General features: G+C 30.8%; 1 protein-coding gene across 4 annotated transcripts in view; it reads left to right on the top strand.

Moving 5' to 3' along the window:
* AdamTS-A (ADAM metallopeptidase with thrombospondin type 1 motif A) overlaps nt 1-23,926 on the top strand; it is a 432,888-nt gene that overhangs the window by 258,399 nt on the left and 150,563 nt on the right. Inside the window, exon 1 of one of the 4 annotated variants that reach the window (XM_075290740.1) lies at nt 22,804-23,168. The exons of the other annotated variants lie outside the window; for them this stretch is intronic. Within the exon in view, the coding sequence (XP_075146855.1) occupies nt 23,166-23,168 (3 nt within the window). The 5' untranslated portion in view covers nt 22,804-23,165. Of the gene's footprint in view, nt 1-22,803; nt 23,169-23,926 lie in introns of those variants that run through there. 4 annotated transcript variants of the gene reach the window in all.

Below are 23,926 nucleotides of genomic sequence, written 5' to 3'. Positions count from 1 at the left end.
TGTCACCACTTTTATCCTTTCTTTTTCCAGGGAAACCAGAAGGTTGTTTATAGCAACATTCTAAAGAAGAGATGATAGAACTGTGCCTCTGTTCACATACCTTTCTATGTTATGTTTGCTTGCCCTAGTGTGGCTGAGATACGTCTCTTCTTTAGAAGTTCGTTTAACAGTCTAAGTATACCTGGATCAACATTCAGAGTTGTCAGTCCATTTAATTGAGTACGGATGGACGTAATTGAATGCCCCTTCGATGTCTAGAAACGCCACGATATGTGTATTCATCGACAGATAGTGAGCTTTGAATAAAGCTGACTAGTTCATGCAATGCGGTCTCTGTAGACCTGCCCTTCGAGTATGCATGCTGTCGTTTCGAGAGCAAACTTGAATCGACACTAGTTCTATGATAAATATCAATCATCCTCTCCAGAGTCTTAAGTAGGAATGAGGATAAGCTGATAGGTCGGAAATCCTTCGCCCTCGAGTGAGAGGCGTTTCCCGCTTTAGGTATGATAACTACTTTTGTTTCCCTCCACTTTTCTGGAATATATGCTAAGTTGATACGTCTTGTATATATCGCCGACATCCGGGGGATAATTCTGCAACTCACTGCTTGTAACTCCGCCGGAGTAATCCCATCAAGTCCAGAGGATTTAAATGGTCCAAAGCTATTTAACGCCCATTTTATTCTAGATTCCGAAATGACCGCTGAGCCACTGTGGCACCACCAGAACATGGTTCAATCGTCTGATTTCCAGGAAAATGTGTGTCCTATAGTACCTCCAGCGTCTCCTCACTGGACATTGTCCAATTGCCCTCCGATGTTTTAATGAAACCTGGAGCGGAGTTAGTGGATGCTAGTACCTTCCGTAGTTGGGAAGCCTCGGACGTATTATCAATACTGCTGCAGTAATCATTCCAGGAGTTATGCTGAGCCTTTTTCAGTTCTCGCTTGTATCCTCTCAGATTCTTCTTGTAAGCGTCCCAATCCTCAGGAGCTCAGGTGGACTTTGCTTTGTTAAAGAGCTTCCTGCAGGATTTCCTCAAATTAACTTATCTCCGTAGACCACCATGTCTGTCGATTTTTGCCCCTTGGCTTTCCTCTAGGGCATGCAGCTTTCAGTGATATGTTGAAGGCCTTAGGTATCCGCTCCACTGCGTGTTCGATATCTTGCACAGAGCTCATATGTGTCTCTGGTATTTCCGGTATCATCGATTCCGGATACCTTTTCCAATCAGCTTTCCTAACATTTGGCGGAAATATGGTCTTTTTGGTATGAACATCCAATTTGAAACTGATGTAGCGATGATCTGAGATACTGAGACTTCGATGTACAATCGGATCACATACCTATCCGCCTGCACGTCTATTGTTGAAGCTAGTGTTTGCATTTCAAATTCTAAGATATTCAAGATACTAAGATTCAAATACTAAGATTTTGGTTTACAGTTCAACCACTGAAACTTCAGTATGTAATTCCAGCACTGAGACGTCATGAGAATTAAGACGTCGATCTGATGTTTACACACATAAACTTCAGACTGCAAATATCTACTGCGACTTCAGTTCTGGGCTGTTGCAGCTATCCCCGAAATTCAATTCAAATACTGCGACTTTGATCACCAATTCGAGTTCAGCTAGAGAGACTTTAGTCTGTGTTTGAATCACTGAGACTTCGGTCTGATTCGCCGTCACTGAGTCTTCAGTCTGCAATTGAAACACTCAGACTTCGGTGTGCAATTCGATTGTATAGTCATCCATCTGGAATTCTAACATATCATTGAATTTTGAGTTTGCAGTTCATATACTGAGATTTGGTCTCCAATTCAACACCTAAAACTACAATCTGCAGTTTCAGCACTCAGAGTTTGGTCAACACTAAGATGTTGATCTGATATCTACACACTTAAACTTCAGGCTGCATTCAAGTACTGAGATTCAGAAATTCCAACACTGAGACTTCAGTCTGCAGTTGAACCGCTTGTGGGCTACAACTCAATAACTGAAACTTCTATGTGCTGGTTAAATACGACTTAGACCATCAAGTAGAGTTCAGCTGCAAGGACTTTTAACTGAATTTTAATCGCTAAGGTTCGGTTTGATTGGCAGTCACTCAGACTTCGGTATGCAATTGAAACACTGGGACTTCGCTCCACAATTCGATCACATAACAATCCGTCTGCAGTTTTATCACTAAAACTTCAACCTGTATGTCAAATACTGCGACTTTTATCTCCAATTCTAGTTCAGATGCAGAGACTTCAGTCTGCATTTTAATCTCTGAGGCTTGGGTCTGATTCACAATCAATGAGTCTGCAATTGAAACCCGGGGAATTCGCTCCACAATTCGATTGCATAGCAATCCGTCTGCAGTTCTATCACTAAAACTTCAACCTATAGACCAAATACTGTGACTTTTATCTTCAATTCTAGTTCAGCTGCAGAGACTTCAGTGTGCATTTTAATCTCTGAGGCTTGGGTCTGATTCACAATCAATGAGTCTGCAATTGAAACCCGGGGAATTCGCTCCACAATTCGATTGCATAGCAATCCGTCTGCAGTTTTATCACTGAAATTTCAATTTAGAGTTTTTCAATACTATGACTTACATCACTAATTCCAGATCAACTGTATAAACTTCTTGCAGCAATTTAACACTGATTAATTACGTGCTACAATTCGATCACCTAGCCATCCATCTACAGTTCTCTCGCTGAGATTTTGTTCTACAATGTAATTGCTGTTTAAGAGCTGCAAATCAATCTGCTGGTCAAATTCTGTCACTGTGCAGTCTAGTCACTTACACTTCGCTCAGTAATTCGATCACTTATCATCATACGTCCGCAATCACTGAAATTCTAATTTTAACACACAGGGAGGATTTGAGACCCTTAATCATAATAGGACACACATGGTTAACACATGGCTACGATTGGATTAATGATAATTTTTAGATGGTCTCTGGATCCGAATGAGCTTTATTTTTGTTTTCTGTCCCAGTGTCCTGCATTATCGTTTAGAATAAACAAGACACTAGGTTCCAATTTCTTTAAAGCTATTGCTGATTACGTCGAGGCTTTTGGGTAGAAGACCAATAAAAATTATTAAAGAACTCAAATATGATAAGATTAAGAGAAAGACGAAAAAATAAATTTGAAGGGTCGCAATGAACCTAAGTGGGTCTAAGTGGTTGCCAACTCTGTTTATCTTTTTATACCCTCCACCATAGGATGGGGGTATATTAACTTTGTCATTCCGTTTGTAACACATCGAAATGTTGCTCTAAGACCCCATAAAGTATATATATATTCTGGGTCGTGGTGAAATTCTGAGTCGATCTGAGCATGTCCGTCCGTCCGTCCGTCCGTTGAAATCACGCTAACTTCCGAAGGAAACAAGCTATCGACTTGAAACTTGGCACAAGTAGGTGTTATTAATGTAGGTCGGACGGTATTGCAAATGGGCCATATCCGTCCACTTTTACGTATAGCCCCCATATAAACGGACCCCCAAATTTGGCTTGCGATTGCTCTAAGAGAAGCAAATTTCATCCGATCCGGCTGAAATTTGGTACATGGTGTTAGTATATAGTCTCTAAGAACCATGCAAAAATTGGTCCAAATCGGTCCATAAATACATATAGCCCCCATATAAACCGATCCCCCGATTTGGCTTGCGGAGCCTCAAGGAGAACCAAATTTAATCCGATCCGGCTGAAATTTGGTACATGGTGTTAGTATATGGTCTCTAACAACCATGCAAAAATTGGTCCACATCGGTCCATAATTATATATAGCCCCCATATAAACCGATCCCCCGATTTGGCTTGCGGAGCCTCTAAGAAAAGCAAATTTCATCCGATTCGGCTGAAATTTGGTACATGGTGTTGGTATATGTTCTCTAATGACCATGCACAAATTGGTCCATATCGGTCCATAATTATATATAAAATCCCCCCATATAAATCGATTCCCAGATTTGTCCTCCGAATCCTCTTGGAGGAGCAAAATTCATCCGATCCGGTTGATGTTTGGAACATGGTGTTAGAATGTGGTCTCTAACAAACACACAAGAATTGGTCCATATCGGTCCATAATTATATATAGCCCCCACATAAACCGTTCCCCAGATTTGATCTCCGGAGGAACAAAATTCATCCGATCCGGTTGAAATTTGCAACGTGGTGTTAGTATAAGGCCACTAATAACCATGCCAAAATTGGTCCATATCGGTCTATAGTTATATATAGCCGATCCCAATCACACAAAAATTGGTCCATATCGGTTCATAACCATGGTTGCCACTCGAGCCAAAAATAATCTACCAAAATTTTATTTTTACAGAAAACATTGTCAAAATGTTATTGCTATTGAAAATTTTGTCAAAATTTTATTTCTATAGAAATTTTTGTCAAAATTGTATTTCTATAGAAAATTTTGTCAAAATTTTATTTCTATAGAAAAATTTTTCCAAATTTTATTTCTATAGAAAATTTTGTCAAAATTTTACTTCTATAGAAAATGTTGTCAAAATTTTATTTCTATAGAAAAGTTTCTAACTTAATTATATACGTATTTAATCGGCCCTATTGTAGTTTAATATATACCACGTATGGACTTTGTGGTATATATTACGTTGTTAGAAAGTTTTAAGATACCTTGCCATCGGCTTCAGTAGAAGTTTCTACGCAATCCATGGTGGAGGGTACGTAAGCTTTGGCCTGGCCGAACTTACGGCCGTATATACTTGTTTAAATTAACTTTTCGTAACCATCACTGAAAACAGTTTAAATACTGCTATTTAGTTCTTAATTCCAAAACTTTGATCTATAGATAAAATACTGAGAAATTTATCAGCAATCTCAGATCTCTCTCAGATTTTGATCTATAATGAGAACTCAGTGTGTGAACTGTAGATGGACTGTTAAGGCGTCCAACTTCTTGCAGATTTCTTGGGGAAACACTATAAGGACAGTGAACCTTTGTTCTACGTATCAACTACAGAAATATTTGTTAACAACTTAAAAATCGAGACTTCGATCTGCAATTAGTACACTGAGACTTAAGGAATGCCACTAAGATGTTTGCAGGAACGAAGAATTCGCATCAGAGTGGGCCCAACAATTTCAACTTTGGTCTACAGTTCAGACACTAAGAGTTCAGTGTGTGTGAACTGTAGATGGACTGTTCAGATGCCCAAATTCTTGTAGATTTATTGTGGAAAAACTATAATAATAGTGAATCTTTGTCCTACAGATGAACTACAAAGACATTTGTTAAGAACTGCAAACCTGAGCCTTCAATCTGCAGTTCGCACATCTAGATCTCCGAATTAACAAATGCCACTAAGGCCCTTGCAGGGACAAGGACAAGAAAGAATTCGTGGGGCCAAAATAAAGGGTGGTTAAATTGTAAGGGCCGATGTTGAATGTGAACCACACCTAAACGCCAAGTTATTTTTTCCGAATTTTATTTGACATTTCTCTATTTCAGACTTACTCAATTTGAACCATGGACGTCATGAATGGGCAGAATGGTTCCAAGAAATGGCAACAGTGGATGATCAATTTTCGAAGAAAATCATCTTCAGTGATGAGGCACATTTTCACCTCAGTGGATTCCTCAATAAACAGAATTGCCACATTTAGGCAAATGAGAATCCAAGAGTGATTGTTGAAAAACCAATGCACCCACAAAGAGTGACTGTTTGGTGCGGTTTATGGGCTGGCGGCATCATCGGGCCGTATTTTTTCCAAAATGAGGCCGGTCAGGCAGTTACTGTGAATGGTGTTCGCTATCGTGAGATGATAATGAACTTTTTATGGCCCGAATTGGAAGATATGGATGTGGACGATATGTGGTTTCAGCAGGACGGTGCCACTTGCCACACAGCTAACGAAACAATGGCTCTTTTGCGCAACAAATTCAATGGCCTTGTTATCTCACGTAATGGCGATGTCAATTGGCCGCCAAGATCATGTGATTTGACACCGTTGGACTTTTTTCTTTGGGGTTATTTGAAAGAAAAGGTGTACGTCGATAAGCCAGCAACAATTCAAGAGCTAAAGGATGAGATAATTCGACACATTAACGGCATAGAACCTCCATTATGCCTCAGAGTCATCGAAAATTTGAAGGTGTGCCACCGAGGTCGCGGCGCCCATTTGACCGATATTTTGTTTTATACATAATTGAGTAATACCAATATATCATAATAAAATTACAATAATTTCCTAAATAGTTTGTGTTTTATTCAAAATCAACATCGGCCCTTGACATTTTAACCACCCTTTATTATTATTTTTTTAATATCTGACACTGTTGCAAACATTATAACAAATTAATAGCACATATTTTTGTTTAGCCTCAATCATAAAACCCCTATGCATTATCTGACTATTCGATCATATCTAAAAATCTCTCGCATTTTTATATTTAGCCAATCATTTTTCAATGTTTAACCATTCATTAGTTGATACTTGGTACATAACGATGGTGGTTTATTGTGGCCTGCTGTTATATGGCAAGGGGTTATGACTTCTAAAATTAATTGACCATTAATTCCTACATCCGCAACACCTTGGACCAGTATGGGGTTCAACTTGTAATAGTTTTTAATCAGAGAGTTGTGTGAACTTTTGCAAAATTGGCGCATTTTCAAAATTATCCATAGTGTAAAGCATTTGAATACAATTACTGTAAAATTATAGTAATTGAGAAATGTTGAACCTCTCATGCAGGTCAGAAAATAGATTTAAATATTTAATATTACTTTCGTGTATATATTTGTTCTCACCTTTATTTTTTATTCACTTTTCAGGTAAGAAAGAGAGTTTTATTGAATAATCCTAAATCTTGGTAAGTTTAATTTTAACAATAAGACAAGAACGGAATCCTGAAAATTAGGCCAACAAAATTGACAAAATCCTAGAGGAAGGTGTTTAACACAGAAAGTACCACTAGGTCTTGGGAGGGTTAGGACGAATGCAAAACCCATCGGAGAGGATATAACCAAGACCTGCAAAGTGTTCTCCAAAATTCTTTGAATGAATTTTGTACCAACGTTGGCTTAGGTTAATAATAGTTACAGCCCGATTTCTAAGGCAGTCCATAGTGACGGTGAAATTTTCTATTATCACTGTGTGTTTCCAGATTCCATGCTAAGCTCGTTATTAAGGGACTATCTTCTTATATCCAAGGTCGAACGGTGCTTCACATTACAGTGAAACCACCTAGAGAAACACTCAGAAATTTCGCTAGCATTGCTGAGAGAGGATACATTTTATTTCCAAAGAAAATTTTGTCAACATTTTATTTCTACACAAAATTTTGTGAACATTTTATTTTACTAGACAAATTTTGTCAAAATTTTATTTCTGTAGAAAATTTTTCAAAATTATAAAATTTTGTGAAGATTTTATTGCTATAGAAAATTTTGTCAAAATTTTATTGCTATAGAAAATTTTGCCAAAATTTTATTGCTATAAAAAATATTGCCAAAAAATTAAATATATATACAATTTTGTAAAAATTTTATTTCTACAGAAAATTTTAGACAAATTTTGTCAAAATTTTATTTCCGTAGAAAATGGTGTCAACATTTTATTTCTGCAGAAAATTTTGTCAAAATTTTATTTCTATAGACAAATTTTGTCAAAATTTGATTTCTGTCGAAAATTTTTTTTAAATTTTATATCTATATAAAATTTTGTCAAAACTTTATTTCTGTAGATAATTTTGTCAAAATTTTATATCCATAGACAAATTTTTTCAAAGTAGATTTCTGTTGAATATTTTGTCAAAGTTTTATATTTATATGAAATTTTGTCAAAATTTTATATTTATATAGAATTTTGTCAAAATTTTATTTCTATAGAAAATTTTGTCAAAATTTTTTTTTAATAGACAAATTTTGTCAAACTTTTATTTCTGTAGAAAATTTTGTCAAAATTTTATTTCTATAGAAAATTTTATGAAAATTTTATTTCTGTCAAAAACTTTGTTACAATTTGTCAAAATTTTATTTCTATAGAAAATTTTGTCAAAATTTTATTTCTATAGAAAATTTTGTCAAAATTTTATTTCTATAGAAAATTTTGTCAAAATTTTATTTCTATAGAAAATTTTGTCAAAATTTTATTTCTATAGAAAATTTTGTCAAAATTTTATTTCTATAGAAAATTTTGTCAAAATTTTATTTCTATAGAAAATGTTGTCAAAATTATATTTCTATAGAAAAAATTTTTTTTCAACAGAAAAATTTTGGCAAAATTTTATTTCTGTAGAAAATTTTCTCAAATTTGTATCTCTATATAAAATTTTATCAAAATTTTATTTCTATAGAAAATTTTTCAAAATTTATTTCTATTGGCCTTTTTTCAAAATGTTATTCCTACAGAAAATTTTGTCAAGAGTTTGCTTCTATAAAAAATTTTGTCAAAATTTTATTTCTGTAGAAAATTGTCTCAAATTTGAATTTCTATAGAAAATTTTGTCAAAATTTTATTTCTATAGAACATTTTGTCAAAATTTTATTTCTATAGAAAATTTTGGAAAAATTTAATTCTGTAGAAAATTTTCTCAAATTTGTACTCTTTAGAAAATTTTATCAAAATTTTATTTCTATAGAAAATTTTTCAAAATTTTATTTCTATAGATATTTTATTGCTACAGAAAATATTGTCAAGAGTTTGCTTCTATAGAAAATTTTGTCAAAATGTTATATCTATATAAAATTTTTCAAAATTTTATTTCAATAGGCAAATTTTGTCAAAATGTTATTTCTGTACAAAATTTTATTTCCATAGGAAATTTTGGAAAAATTTTATTTCTATAGAAAATTTTGTCAAAATTTTATTTCAATAGACAAATTTGTCAAAATGTTATTTCTGTAGAAAATTTTATTTCTATAGAAAATTTTGGCAAAATTTTATTTCTATAGAAAATTTTGTCAAAAAAATTTTTTTTATAGACAAATTTTGTCAACATTTTATTTCTATAGAAAATTTTGTCAAAATTTTATTTCTATAGAAAATTTTATGAAAATTTTATTTCTGAAAAAACTTTGTTAAAATTTTATATCTATATAAAATTTTGTCAAAATTTGTTTCTATAGAAAATTTTGTCAAGATTTTATTTCTATAAAAAATTTTGTCAAAATTTTATTTCTATAGAAAATTTTGTCAAAATTTCATTTCTATAGAAAATTTTGTCAAAGTTTTATTTCTATAGAAAATTTTGTCAAAATTTTATTTCTATAGAAAATTTTGTCAAAATTTTATTTCTATAGAAAATTTTGTCAAAATTTTATTTCTATAGAAAATTTTGTCAAAAATTTATTTCAACAGAAAAATTTTGTCAAAATTTTATAGAAAATTTTCCAAAAATTTGTATTTCTATAGAAAATTTTGTCACAATTTTATTTTTTTAGAAATTTTTGTCAACATTTTATATCTAAATAAAATTTTGTCAAAATTTTATTTCTATAGAAAATTTGTCAAAATTTTATTTCGAAAGAAAATCTTGTCAAAATTTTATTTCTATAGAAAATTTGCCAAAATTTTATTTCGATAGAAAATTTTGTCAAAATTTTATTTCTATAGAAAATTTTGTTAAAATTTTATTTCTATAGAAAATTTTGTGAAAATTTTATTTCAACAAAAAATTTTTGTCAAAATTTTATTTCTGTAGAAAATTTTCTCAAATTTGTATTCTATAGAAAATTTTGCCCAAATAAATTTGACAAGCATACATTTCCTCTGTTGGTTAAGCTACACTTGTAGTTTAGTCAATGCATGGCTTTAAGCTGAGATCAAAAAAAAACAATAACGATTGTAGAGAAGCCAAATAATAACAAACAAAACGAAAAAATTTTATTTCTATATAAATTTTGTCAAGATTTTATTTCTATAAAAATATTTGTCAAAATTTTATTTCTATTGAAAATTTTGTAAAAATTTTATTTCTATAGAAAATTTTGTCAAAATTTTATTTCTATAGAAAATTTTGTCAAAATTTTATTTCTATAGAAAATTTTGTCAAAATTTTATTTCTATAGAAAATTTTGTCAAAATTTTATTTCAACAGAAAAATTTTGTCAAAATTTTATAGAAAATTTTGCCAAAATTGTGTTAAAATTTTGTTTCTATAGAAAATTTCGTCAAGATTTTATTTCTATAGAAAATTTTGAGTTTATTTCTATAGAAAATTTCCTCAAAATTTTGTTTCTATAGAAAATTTTGTCAACATGTTATATCTATAGAAAATTTTGTTAAAATTTTATTTCTATAGAAAATTTTGTCACAATTTTATTTTTATAGAAATTTTTGTCAACATTTTATATCTGTAGAAAATTTTTTCAAAAGTTTATATCTATATAAAATTTTGTCAAAATTTTATTTCTATAGAAAATTTGTCAAAATTTTATTTCTATAGAAAATGTTGTCAAAATTTTATTTCAATAGACAAATTTTGTCAAAATTTTATTTCTACAGAAAATTTTGTCAAAATTTTATTTCGATAGAAAATTTGTCAAAATTTTATTTGTATAGAATATTTTGTCAAAATTTTATTTCAATAGACAAATTTTGTTAAAATGTTATTTCTTTAGAAAATTTTATTTCTATAGAAAATTTTGGCAAAATTTTATTTCTATAGAAAATTTCCTCAAAATTTTGTTTCTATTGAAAATTTCCTCAAAATTTTGTTTCTATAGAAAATTTTGTCAAAATTTTAGTTTTATAGAAAATTTTCTCAAAATTTTATGTCTATAGAAAATTATCTCAAATTTGTTCTTCTATAAATAATTTTATCAAAATTTTATGTATATAGAAAGTTTTGTCAAAATTTTATTTCCATAAAAATTTTGTCAAATTTTTATTTCTATAGAAATTTTTTTTTACATCATTCAACTATTGTTTCCAATTAAATGATGGCGCAAAAAAATTGTTTAAATTTGTATGATTAATTGATATCATGAAATCATTGATGCAACAGGTTGAAAATCATGTCCTTTTCATTTGGCTTACAAATTTCGTTCCAATTTTCAATAAATTTTTGCTCATCTCCTTGACTGGGTTAGTGTTTCAATGTAACGATTGCATGCATTCATGTTGTTTCGCAATTAAAATGTTTTGTTTCACATGAAACTGGTTCTTCCCAGCTCCATAAAAGGCAAACACTCGCATAATAAAAAAGTAAGCCATAAATCAATGAGGAGCATCAAAGAACAACCAGAGTACATGTTTTTGTTGTTTTTTTTAACATCAAAAACGGTAAATTTTATACAAGCACCGATTTTATTGTCCCTCGAAAATAACAGTTAATACTTTCACAACGATAAATTTGCCATGAAGTCATGAATTCATTGCAAAGGAGGTGCTTAAAAAAAGGAAGATACCAAAACGCCTCCAATTCTTAAGACACTTTACGATGGAATTTCAATGATCGTTTGTCGAATGAACCATTTTTAAAAGTTCCAATGCAATGCACAAGTACGTGGTACAGATGGAGACGATGGCAATGCAGTACAGTGTCGGGTAAAAGTGGTATAAAGTTGTAGTTGCTGTCAAAAAATAAAAGGCTGTAAAAGGCTCTTAAAAATGTGTTCTTGGGACAGACAAGACTCGCATTTAATTCCGAATATATAGTAAAATTCCTGCGAGGAAATGCAACATAGCAACAGATGTAAGCAATCCACACAATTCTACACTTTAGTGTTGTCTTCTTGCTTAGCATATCCTTCATTAGGCTAAACACATTTGCAAGCAATGGCAAATGTTATCATTCTCCATTACTTGCTTCAAGTGTAGAGGAATAACTCGATAATGCTTCAAAAACTGGTGTCGATGTTTTTGTTTTTTGTATGTAGTTTTTTTTTTGTAACTCCTTCAATTGGCCACGACGGTGACCATTAAATAACAAAAGTTTAAAGTATGACAAGTGCATTGAACGTTCCATGCCGGTTCTCTTCCAATCAGATGAGCTCTAAACAATGAAGAAGCGCACGATTTTTGTAAGAATTCTTTTGTGTAATTTTTTCTTTATTTTTATGCAAAAAGAAAAACAATAAGGCAGGAATATTTTGCATTAAATTGTGGTGGCTTTTTGTCTTGACATAAGTTATTGGAAATTGAACAAAAAAAAAAAAATTAACAGCAAAGGAGAGGCCTTTGTTCACTCTCCCTCTTATAAAATGACTTTTGTTATTTATGGATATTTCAAGGCTCGACAAAAACCATAGATCATGGTCAATAACTAAGACGTTACAATAGAAGGCTTAGAATAATGGAAATATATTTTTATTTAATGTAAATATATTTTTATTTAAGAAAACATTATTATTATTATTTGCAAATTTTTCCCAATGCAATGCAATTTTACTTATCCCAAGTATGTCTCAAATATTTATAAACTATTGCATGGGTCAAATGGTCATGATTTGGCGCCTATGATTTATTGTCACTTTTAGCTATTTTTATACCCTGCTCCACACTGTGGAACAGGGTATTATAAGTTAGTGCATATGTTTTTCTTTTATTTGAAGGTGTAATATCGTACATAGTAGATAAAAATGTACCAAGATATATTATACCATCGAATATTAAAAATTCCCATAGAGAAATAAAAATTCTTAAAATATATATTTTTTTTTTAATTTTCATACTAAATTGCTCCACTGTAATTTTTCTTCTTAAAATCTCATGTTAACCAATCAGACATTTAATGATGTTTTACATGACGCCGATATGTTTTTATTCTTTTACTAGACTTAAGTATCCGCAGTAGATTGAATTTCTGTTATAATGCTGCAATGGTGTTCTGCAGCTGCTGCGGCTGCTACTGCGATATACAGCAACACTTGTATGTTAAATTGTCATTCCATAGAGAGGAAGTGCATGAAACGAAATTAAAAACTTCTGAGAAAAGCTATAGGTAGGTATGGAATTTAAGATAAAGTTTTTGTATTCTACAATGGATCAAATTATAATACAAAAATAAAATGCATTAAATTTAGTTTTAATAAATTTAACGAAAGAAACGTAAGATATTTTTTTTAACTAAATCACATTAAGTTTTTTTAGGTACTAGGTTAGGTTAGGTTAAGTGACAGCCCAATGTATCAGGCTCACTAGACTATTCAGTCCATTGTGATGCCACATTGGTGAACTTCTCTCTTATCCCTGAGTGCTGCTCGATTCCATGTTAAGCTCAATGACAAGGGACCTCCTTTTTATAGCCGAGTCCGTACGGCGTTCCACATTGCAGTGAAACCACTTAGAGAAGCTTTGAAACCCTCAGAAATGTCACCAGCTATATTGAGGTTGAAAAACTTTTTGGTTCGGTCGAAGCAGGAATCGAACCCACGACCATTGCACCACGGTGGCTCCCTATTTTAGATACTAAATGTGAATGATAGTCGTTAGTAGAGCTTTGTACGGAATCCATGGTAGAGGGTACATAGGATTCGGCCGTAGTTGCTTGTTTTAAGCTCCATATCCATAAGCTCCACTCCATATGGACTAACTTAAAAATTCAGAAGACAATGGCCGTACTTGCCTGTTTTAAGCTCCATATCCATAAGCTCCACTCCATATGGACTAATTTAAAAATTCAGAAGACAATTTTAAGCAGGCCCAAAATAATCTACCAAAATTTTGGAGAGAGAGAGAGATATGATTTTGGAAAATTTTATTTCTTAGAAAATTTTGCAAAATTTTATTTCTTAGAAAATTTTGAAAAATTTTTTCTACAGAATATGCAGTCAAAAATTTTGTTTTTTTTTTGTGTTTTATTCGATCTTTTTCTTTTAATAAATATTAATAGTTTTATTAAGCTTGAGATCTTAGTTTTCCTTTACGGATTAAAAATAAATAAAGGAAAACTAATATGTAGTCAAAAATTTTGTTTTTTTTTGGTGTTTTATTCGATCTTTTTCTTTTAATAAATATTAATAGTTTTATTAAGCTTGAGATCTTAGTTTTCCTTTATGGATTAAAAATAAATAAAGGAAAACTAAGATCTCAAGCTTAATACAACTATTGACATTTTTTGTCAAAATTTTATTTCTATAGAAACTTTTGTTAAAATTTTATTTTATAGAAAATTTTGTCAACATTTCATTCCTATAGAAAATTTTGTCAAAATTTCATTTCTATAGAAAATTTTGTCAACATTTCATTTTTATAGTAAATTTTATCAAAATTTTATTTCTATAAAAAATGTTCTCAAAATTTTATTTCTTTAGAAAATTTTGTTAAAATTTTGTTTCTATAGAAAATTTTGTCAACATTTTTTTTCTATTATATTTTTTGTCAAAATTTTATTTCTATAGAAACTTTTGTTAAAATTTTATTTTATAGAAAATTTTGTCAAAATTTTATTTCTATAAAAACATTTTCTCAAAATTTTATTTCTATTAAAATTTTTCTCAAAATTTTGTTTCTATAGAAAATTTTGTCAAAATTTTGTTTCTATAGAAAATTTTGTCAAAATTTTGTTTCTATAGAAAATTTTGTCAAAATTTTATTTCTATAGAAAATTTTGTCAAAATTTTATTTCTATAGAAAATTTTGTCAAAATTTTATTTCTATTGAAAATTTTGTCAAAATTTTATTTCTATAGAAAATTTTCTCAAAAATTAATTTCCATAGAAAATTTTGTCAAAATTTTATTTCTATAGAAAATCTTGTCAAAATTTTATTTCTATAAAAAATGTTCTCAAAATTGTATTTCTTTAGAAAATTTTGTTAAAATTTTGTTTCTATAGAAAATTTTGTCAACATTTTTTTTTCTATTATAAAATTTTGTCAAAATTTCTATAGAAAATTTTCTCAAAAATGTATTTCTATGGAAAATTTCATCAAAATTTTGTTTCTATTAAAAATTTTGTCAAAATTTCTATAGGAAATTTTGTCAAAATTTTATTTCTATAGAAAATTTTGTCAAAATTTTATTTCTATAGAAAATTTTGTCAAAATTTTATTTCTATAGAAAATTTTGTCAAAATTTTACTTTAATAGAAAATTTTGTCAATTTTTTTTCTATGGAAAATTTTATCTAAATTTTATTTATATGGAATATTTTTTTTTTTTTGAATTTTATTTCTATTTTTTTTTTAATTTTATTTCTATAGAAAATTTGTGAAGTAGCTGTTAGTTGGAAAGTAATAATTTGCAAAATCTACCAAACCATCAAGAATTCTGATAATCTACCTAACAGTAAAAACTCTACCATTTTTGGTACAATTCTATCAACTGTGGCACCGTGCATATGATGCCTTGCGGTCGCCATCTGTGGAGGGTATAACTTTGGTCGTATATAAATATTATTTATTTTATTTATTTATTACAATTCTAAAAACTATAATAAACATTAAAGCACTACCCAGCAAAAAAATTGGAAGTACTTCTAAAGGCACAATTTAAAAGCATTTCCAAAAACGTTCGCTCAAAGATGTTATTTATTTTAACTGTATTCCAACATACAGAAAGTTCATTTGAGTCCATTTTTTATAACTCGCTTTTTTCATAATTTTAATGGAAAATGTAAATTTTTTTGTTTCAAATAGGTTAAAAACAGATTAAGAATTAATAAAATGATACAAATTATTTAATTTTTGCCGAAAAAAATGTTAAATCCATTCTAGAAAACTTGCGAGTTTTTGAAAATATTTGATGTCAAACGTTCCAGACAAGCGTAGGAATGCATTAAAAATCATAAATTTTTTGTAATTTTATTTATTTGTCAAAATACCACCCTTTTTAATTCACATCCAAAACACTGAATTCGCATCACACCTTAAGAACTGGTGCAAATTCAGTGCAACGGCTACTGAAATGGTGGATATCCGTCCTATGACAAGCCCATGTTAAGTTCATCGCTTCTGCGCCAATTCTTCTCATAAATAGGACTTCCAGATCCGAAAAGAAATTTTTCATTATTTTTTTGGCGACACTTTTTTACTGGATAGCCACAAGAGCTATCGGCTTATAAATATTCAATTTAGGAGGAAGGTTAAAAAAATTAACATCTCTATCAAATATTTACCAAATCTAATAAGAAAATTCTTTATCAAAGATACCCCAAAATAAATGCCCTAACGTATAATTGATATTTCACTCACATAAATACAAATCACATTCAATTGGGTACTCGAGTCTTCATCAACGTTCTTCGAGTCTTAACTGTATAATGGGTATGTTTAGTCGAATGTTAATGCATTCTCGTCTAACTGATTCGTTTGTATGCACACTGTTGTTCTCATCATTCTTGATGTAGTCGTCGTCGTTGTCGGCATCATCATCGCCGACGACTTAATATTCCTGATTGTCATTCAACTCTACTACACGTCTACAACAACAACAATAAATATACGATACAGCAAAAAGCCGGCAGTTTTGGCAAAGTGATCATGAGCAAAATGGTCATCATTATTTACGTCACCGTCGCTGTCGTCATCATCATTATTGTCGAAGAAATCATCTCATATGTGAACTTTTACGAGTACAACACACACAAATATAAACATTCATACATATTAGGCCTGAGAGAGACACCACACTTACATGGTCATGAGATACATGCTCTGTAAATATGAATGAGGCAACAAGCATACATGCATGGTTGTTACATTTTGTCTTTTGGCTTGTGAAGATCCTCTTAATTTTTGTTTTTTTTTTTTTGGTTTATTTGTTGTTGCTGGTATGTTGCCTTCAATTACCGATAGTTGTCGGTATATGAGTGAATGTTTGCTAGTTCCATTCTTTGGCGTTTTTTGTTGACCACGCTGCATTCATTTACACACAATCGTTTACAATGACTGTGGAGTCGTTGATCGTTTTATATGTTTTTGATTTTTGCTTTTTCTCTCTCTCTGCACTGTTTCAGGAAGAGTAATGGTGATCTTCATGAGGCCAGCAGCTAGTGCATTTGGCTGTTTTCGGCTATGGGTAAGGTAGAATGTGCTGTTGCTGCTGCTACCATCTTATCGTTTACAATTTTGTCGTGCAACATTTTATGTTGTTCAGCCACAAGGAGTCTTCTTCAGAATGGTGCTCAATGCTTCCCACAACTTGTTGTAGATTGGCGTTGACGCCTTCGTTATACAGTGATTTAGAAGGCCATCATTATGATTTTTTTTTTAAAGAAAATTAGAAAGTTGGATTTTCCAATGATTGGGAATAGGATGAGAACACTTTGTTGAAACTTCTCATAATTAGCACAAAAAACATCATTCGTCATATATAACACAGAGTCAACTATAGAGATTTAAAAGTCAAAAAAAGTGGAAGAGTGTTTGTTTGTAAACTATAAATTCTATTACACAATTTTTTAGCGAGGAAAATTTTGCAACGCCATATTGAAAAATTGACTTTAAATTTAAAGGGGTCGCGATTGCCAAATTCGATTTTTTCTATAAGCCCAAAAAGTCTACTTTTTTAATCGTGGAAGGAGGATATTTTTCGAACACCATATCGAAAAATTTACTTTAAATTGAAGGAAGTCGCGATTTATAAGTTCGATTTTTCTATAAGCCCAAAAAGTCTACGTTTTCTTCAAAATACAAAATCCCGCAAATTTGGAAAAAAAGTTTTAAATCGCTTCAAAGAAATTCATAAAGAGTCCAATAATAGTCGATTTTTGATTCTACCACAAAAATTTCTCCTTTCAATATAATTATGGATATAAAATAGAGAAATATAGTCGACAATTTTTAGAACAAAAAATCGAAGTCGACTTTTTGGTGCCTTTAATATTTTTGAAAATCGAATCAAGTCTTCAACCCAACTTTTGTTGTTGCTCAGAATCGAATTTTTATAGTGACTAAAGCCGACTAATACAACTTTAATGTAAAAGTCGAATTTGTATTGAAATGGGAATATGATGCAGTTCTTTTTGTGGCTAAAAATTCATTCAAAAATTCCAAGGTCAACGAATTATAAGTCGACTTCTGTAACATAAAATTGCAAAAGTACAAAATCAACTTTTTTTACAATTCAAAAAAGTAGGAAAGTAGACCTTTCCAAATTTAATAAAAAGTCAAAAAGTGGCAAAACAAAATTAAAAGGTGGCACAAATGTGTAAAAAGTAACAAAAACATGTAAGTGGCACAACAGTTTGATAGTATGAAAAATGTGGCAAATTTTCTACTAAGGTTACAAAGGTCAAATGGATTGGTCGAATTTTTATTTTCAACAACGGCAGTAATCCATGATCCATGACTGCCGCAAATCTCACCACAAGTTCATAAAAAAGGTTGGAAGTCACAAAATTATAAGTCGACTTTTCAAAAAAGGAGAAATATGAAATTGACTGTTAACATTTAAAAAAGTGGGAATATAGACCTTTCCAAATTTGGAAAAAATCGAAAAAATGGCATTAAAAGAAAAGTGGAAAAACAATAGGAAAAGGTGGCACAAAAATTAAAAAAGGGTGTCATTTAGTAGCACCACATTTTGATCGCATGAAAAATGTGGCAAATTTTCAACTAAAGAGTCGCAAAGGTATCATTGTTTGGCCGAATTTTTATTTTCAACAACGGCAGTAAGCCATGATGAGGACTGCCATGGCCAAAAGTCGGATAGTCTTAAAAATTCCTAAAATGTCAAAAGTCACCAAATTATTAGTCGACTTTTTATACCCTCCACCATAGGATGAGGGGTATATTAACTTTGTCATTCCGTTTGTAACACATCGAAATATTGCTCTAAGATCCCATAAAATGTATATATTCTCGGTCGTGGTGAAATTCCGAGTCGATCTAAGTATATCCGTCCGTCCGTCCGTCCGTCTGTTGAAATCACGCTACCTTCCGAACGAAACAAGCTATCAACTTTAAACTTGGCACAAGTAGTTGTTATTGATGTAGGTCGGATGGTATTGCAAATGGGCCATATCGGTCCACTTTTACGTATAGCCCCCATATAAACGGACCCTCCGATTTGGCTTGCGGAGCCTCTAAGAGAAGCATATTTCATCCGATCTGGCTGAAATTAGGTACATGGTGTTTGTATATGATCTCTAACAACCATGCAAAAATTGGTCCATATCGGTCCATAATTATATATAGCCCCCATATAAACCGATCCAGAGATTTGGTTTGCGGATCATCTAAGAGAAGCAAATTTCATCCGATCCGGCTAAAATTTGGTACATGGTATCAGTATATGGTCTCTAACAACCATGCAAACATTCGTTCATATCGGTCTATAATTATATACAGCCCCCATATAAACCGATCCCCAGATTTGAACTCAGGAGCCTCTTTGAGAAGCAAAATTCATCCGATCCGGTTGAAATTTGGAACGTGGTGTTAGTATATGGTCTCTAAAAACCACGCAAAAAAATTGGTCCATATCGGTCCATACTTATATATAGCCCCCATATAAACCGATCCCCAGATTTGAACTCAGGAGCTTCTTCGAGAAGCAAAATTCATCCGATCCGGTTGAAATTTGGAACGTGGTGTTAGTATATGGCCGCTAATATCCATGCCAAAATTGGTTCATATCGGTTTATAGTTATATATAGCCGATCCCCAATCACACAAAAATTGGTCCATATCGGTTCATAATCATGGTTTCCACTCGAGCCAAAAATAATCTACCAAAATTTTATTTCTATAGAAAATTTTGTCAAATTTTTATTTCTATAGAGAATGTTGTCAAAATTTTAATTCTATTGAAAAGTTTGTCGAAATTTTATTTCTATAGAAAATTTTGTCGAAATTTTTTTGCTATAAAAAATGTTGTCCAAATTTTATTTCTATAGAAAATTCTATCAAGATTTTATTTCTATAGAAAATTTTGTCAAAATTTTATTTCCATAGAAAAGTTTGTCAAAATTTTATTTCTATAAAAAATGTTGTCCAAATTTTATTTCTATAGAAAATTCTATCAAGATTTTATTTCTATAGAAAATTTTGTCAAAATTTTATTTCCATAGAAAATTTTGTCAAAATTTTATTTCTATAGAAAATTTTGTCAAAATTTTATTTCTATAGAAAATTCTATCAAGATTTTATTTCTATAGAAAATTTTGTCAAAATTTTATTTCCATAGAAAATTTTGTCAAAATTTTATTTCTATAAAAAATGTTGTCCAAATTTTATTTCTATAGAAAATTCTATCAAGATTTTATTTCTATAGAAAATTTTGTCAAAATTTTATTTCCATAGAAAATTTTGTCAAAATTTTATTTCTATAGAAAATTTTGTCAAAATTTTATTTCTATAGAAAATTTTGTCAAAATTTTATTTCTGTAGAAAATTTTGTCAACATTTTATTTCTATAGAAAATTTTGTCAAAATTTTATTTCTATAGAAAATTTTGTCAAAATTTTATTTCTAAAGAAAATTTTGTCAAAATTTTATTTCTATAGAAAATTTTGTCAAAATTTTATTTCCATAGAATCTTTTGTCAAAATTTTATTTCTATAAAAAATTTTGTCAAACTTAATTATATACGTATTTATTCGGCCTTTTTTAGTTTTACACGTATGGACTACCTTGCAATTTAGAAGACGGTGTTAGGAAGTTTTAAGATACCTTGACATTGGCAAGTGTTACCACAACCCAAGTAATTCGATTGTGGATGACAGTTTTCAGTAGAAGTTTCTACGCAATCCATGGTGGAGGGTACATAAGCTTCGGCCTGGCCGAACTTACGGACCTCATTTTTATAGCCGAGACCGAACGGCGTTCCATATTGGAGTGAAACCACTTAGAGAAGCTTTGAAACCCTCAGAAATGTCACCAGCATTACTGAGGTGGGATAATCCACCGCTGAAAAACTTTTTGGTGTTCGGTCGAAGCAGGAATCGAACCCACGACTTTGTGTATGTAAGACGGGCATGCTAACCATTGCACCACGGTAGCTCCCTGCCGTATATACTTGTTTAAAATTGCAAAAGTACAAAATCGACTTGGAAAGTAAGCAAATTTGAAAAAAGATACTAATTCGACTGTTCATGAAATGAAAAGTGGCAAAAGAATGCTAAAAGGTGGCAGAAAAATGTAAAAAGTGGCACGATTGTTTGATCACATGAAAAAATGGCAAATTTGCTACTAATGGGTCACACTGCATAGCGGAATTGTTATTTGTAACAACGTCAACGAAGCCTCCTATAACTGCCCCACAATAGCTCCACAAAATGGATGGAAATGGGAAAGTGGACTTTTAAAAAAGTCTTACACACAAAAAAAAATTCTGATTCAATCATGAAATTAATTGATCCAATTAATTTTTTAATTGAAATGTCTTCAATCACAGAAATGATAGTATCAATTAAAAAATTAATTGGCAGTCAATTAAAAAATTAATTGATCCAATTAAAAAATTAATTGATACTATTAATTTGTGTGATTGATTTTTATTTCAATTAAAAAACTTGTTGATTCAATTAAATTTTTAATTGAATATAATATAAAACTCAATTAAGATTTTAATTGGAAAAATTTTCGTGAAATTTTTTTCTGTGTATAGTAAAAGTCGACTTTTACATAATTCGAATAGTCGACAGTTGAAAATAATTTAAAGTGGACTTTTTGTTCGCATCGCAATTCCTATACCATTTTTGCCAAAATCAATCTAACTTGATTTTGAAAAAAAAAATCTAAAATAGTTTAAACGATTTCGAAATTTACGAAAATTGGATATGAACCATTTTGGCCAAAATCAATCTAAATTGACTTTGAAAAAAATTTAAAATAGTTTAAACGATTTCGAAATTTACGAAAATTGGATATGGACCCGGTTTTTATGGTGATATATAAATGCAATATCATGATCACACTGTGCACTGTAAACATTACTATCATCTTGGCTCTTTGTTACCATCTCGGCGTATAGCATCTGCCTTTCGGGGATATTCACTGCACCACGGAGCTCTTAGTCTCTGGTGGCATCGCTGCCATTGTGTTCACTGTCAATGTTAATCATTTCAGTTTTCAATTAAAGGCGATCGCATGTAAACGTCTGATTTCTGGCCAATTGTTTCGTTATTTCGGTTTTATCGTGTATAGCATGAATGTGAAAACGTTTAAAAATATGGCAAAACAAAAAAACGAAAAACAAAATGAATTTTAAAAGCTGATGAAAAGAGATCATGTCGTCTGTCGCGTGCTGAATTTAAAAAAAAAAAAAAAAAAAACAAAACATCGAAAAATTGTGTTGCAAAAATTCGCACCCACAACAAAATATCAACAACGAATAGAAAATTTCTGATATTTCAATCAAATGTTAGCAAGTGTTAATAGATTTTAATCATTTGCCAAAAAAAAAAAAACAAATGCCGGTTCTTAAGAAGAAGAAAAAAGTTTTCAAATTTTGTTATAGCACTGTGAATGATCCCACCTTAATTTTCTATCATAAAATCAAATCAGCGACCGTGTATGAACCAATCCATTGCCAGCCAAAACCAAATAAATAAACAAATCATTTGCGAAAAGGCCATAAAAACAAAATATTGCATAATTTTGGTACATTTCGTTTTTTTTTTTTGATCCAGACGGATGAAATAACGATCTCGCGTACACACCCCAAGTCATATATCAGAGAGCGGTATAAGACCGGCATCTTGCCACACATGAAGAAAATAAAATTTCATTGTTGGCAAAAATCTTTTGGGGCTACCAAAAATTATATATCATTCGTATAATTTACTAATTATTATTATTATAACAAAAAAATATATATTTTATTAACCGCTACACCTACCATATAAACAGTAGTTTTGTTGTGAAGAAAATCAAAAAAAAATCTCCCATTGCATAAAGTACCTGTTGGTGTGAAATTCTTGCAAGTTGAGTGTACAAATCTTCCTAAACTTTTTCCAATTCGCATTGAGTATTATGATATTGGCGAAAATCGCACAAAGTTCATGCTTTCGTGCAACTTTGAGGCAAAAGAAAAGTGTGTAGTGTAAACATTGAAGAAACAAAAAAGAAAGCCAAAGGTGTGTGCTTGTATTTTATTTGTTCCATAAATATTCCGACACGCCAATCCACACGCACACGGATATCAAACTTATTCCTCTCTATTTGGAGATATCTGCAAGCTACTTAACGGACGTGGGCCCTAAATCACACGATCGGGCAGCACGAACGACCGCAATTTGTAACACACCTTCTTGGGTATCTGGATGGCTGGGTTGCAGCAGATTCCTTCAAAATGGTTTGTTTAAATTTTAATTTTTTACGCAAAGTGAAGAAAATAAACAATAGGTAGTAGTAGTTGTATGTAGTTGTTTGATTTTATATAGAATTGCACAATGGGGTGTATATTGTATGGATTTACTCTATTTAGATTCTGATATAAGTATAAACATAATAAATTGACTGCACACATCAACAAAATTTAATTATTATAATACAGTGGACATTGCTTTGGCATGTCCAACTATTTGTTTTCCACAATCAATTCGCGACGTATTTTAATAATCATTCATAATGGATTATTTAAAGCCAGAATTTGGGTTTGATTTTTTTGTCATCTAAAGTGAAGAAAAACAACAATAGGTAGAAGTATTTTTATGCAGTTATTGGTTTAGATACAATTGCACTATGGGATGTATGAAGATGTTATTATTATATTTACCATAGATAATAATATAAGCATATACTTTTCATTTCCAAATCTTAACTTGTATAGGGTAAAATATATGAAGATGGTTTTATTATGTTTAAATTTTAATATAACTATATCATTTGCTTACCCAAAACTCAATCAGTTGACTGCACACATCAATAAATTTTAATTGTTATAACACAGTGGGCACTGAATTATCTTGCTCAATAATTCGATTTTCACAATCAATTTGAATAATCATAAATCATAAATTTCTCCATGAAGATTTTTTTGTCCTGTAAAGTGAGGAAAAAATAATAGGTAGTGCTTAGGTAAGCTTAATGTCTACACTGAAAGAAGAGGTT

This window comes from Haematobia irritans, chromosome 1 (assembly GCF_050003625.1).
Source record: "Haematobia irritans isolate KBUSLIRL chromosome 1, ASM5000362v1, whole genome shotgun sequence".
Taxonomy (NCBI): Eukaryota; Metazoa; Arthropoda; class Insecta; order Diptera; family Muscidae; genus Haematobia; species Haematobia irritans.
Note: the sequence above shows the minus strand (reverse complement) of the source record. Positions and strands in the feature narration are given on the sequence as shown.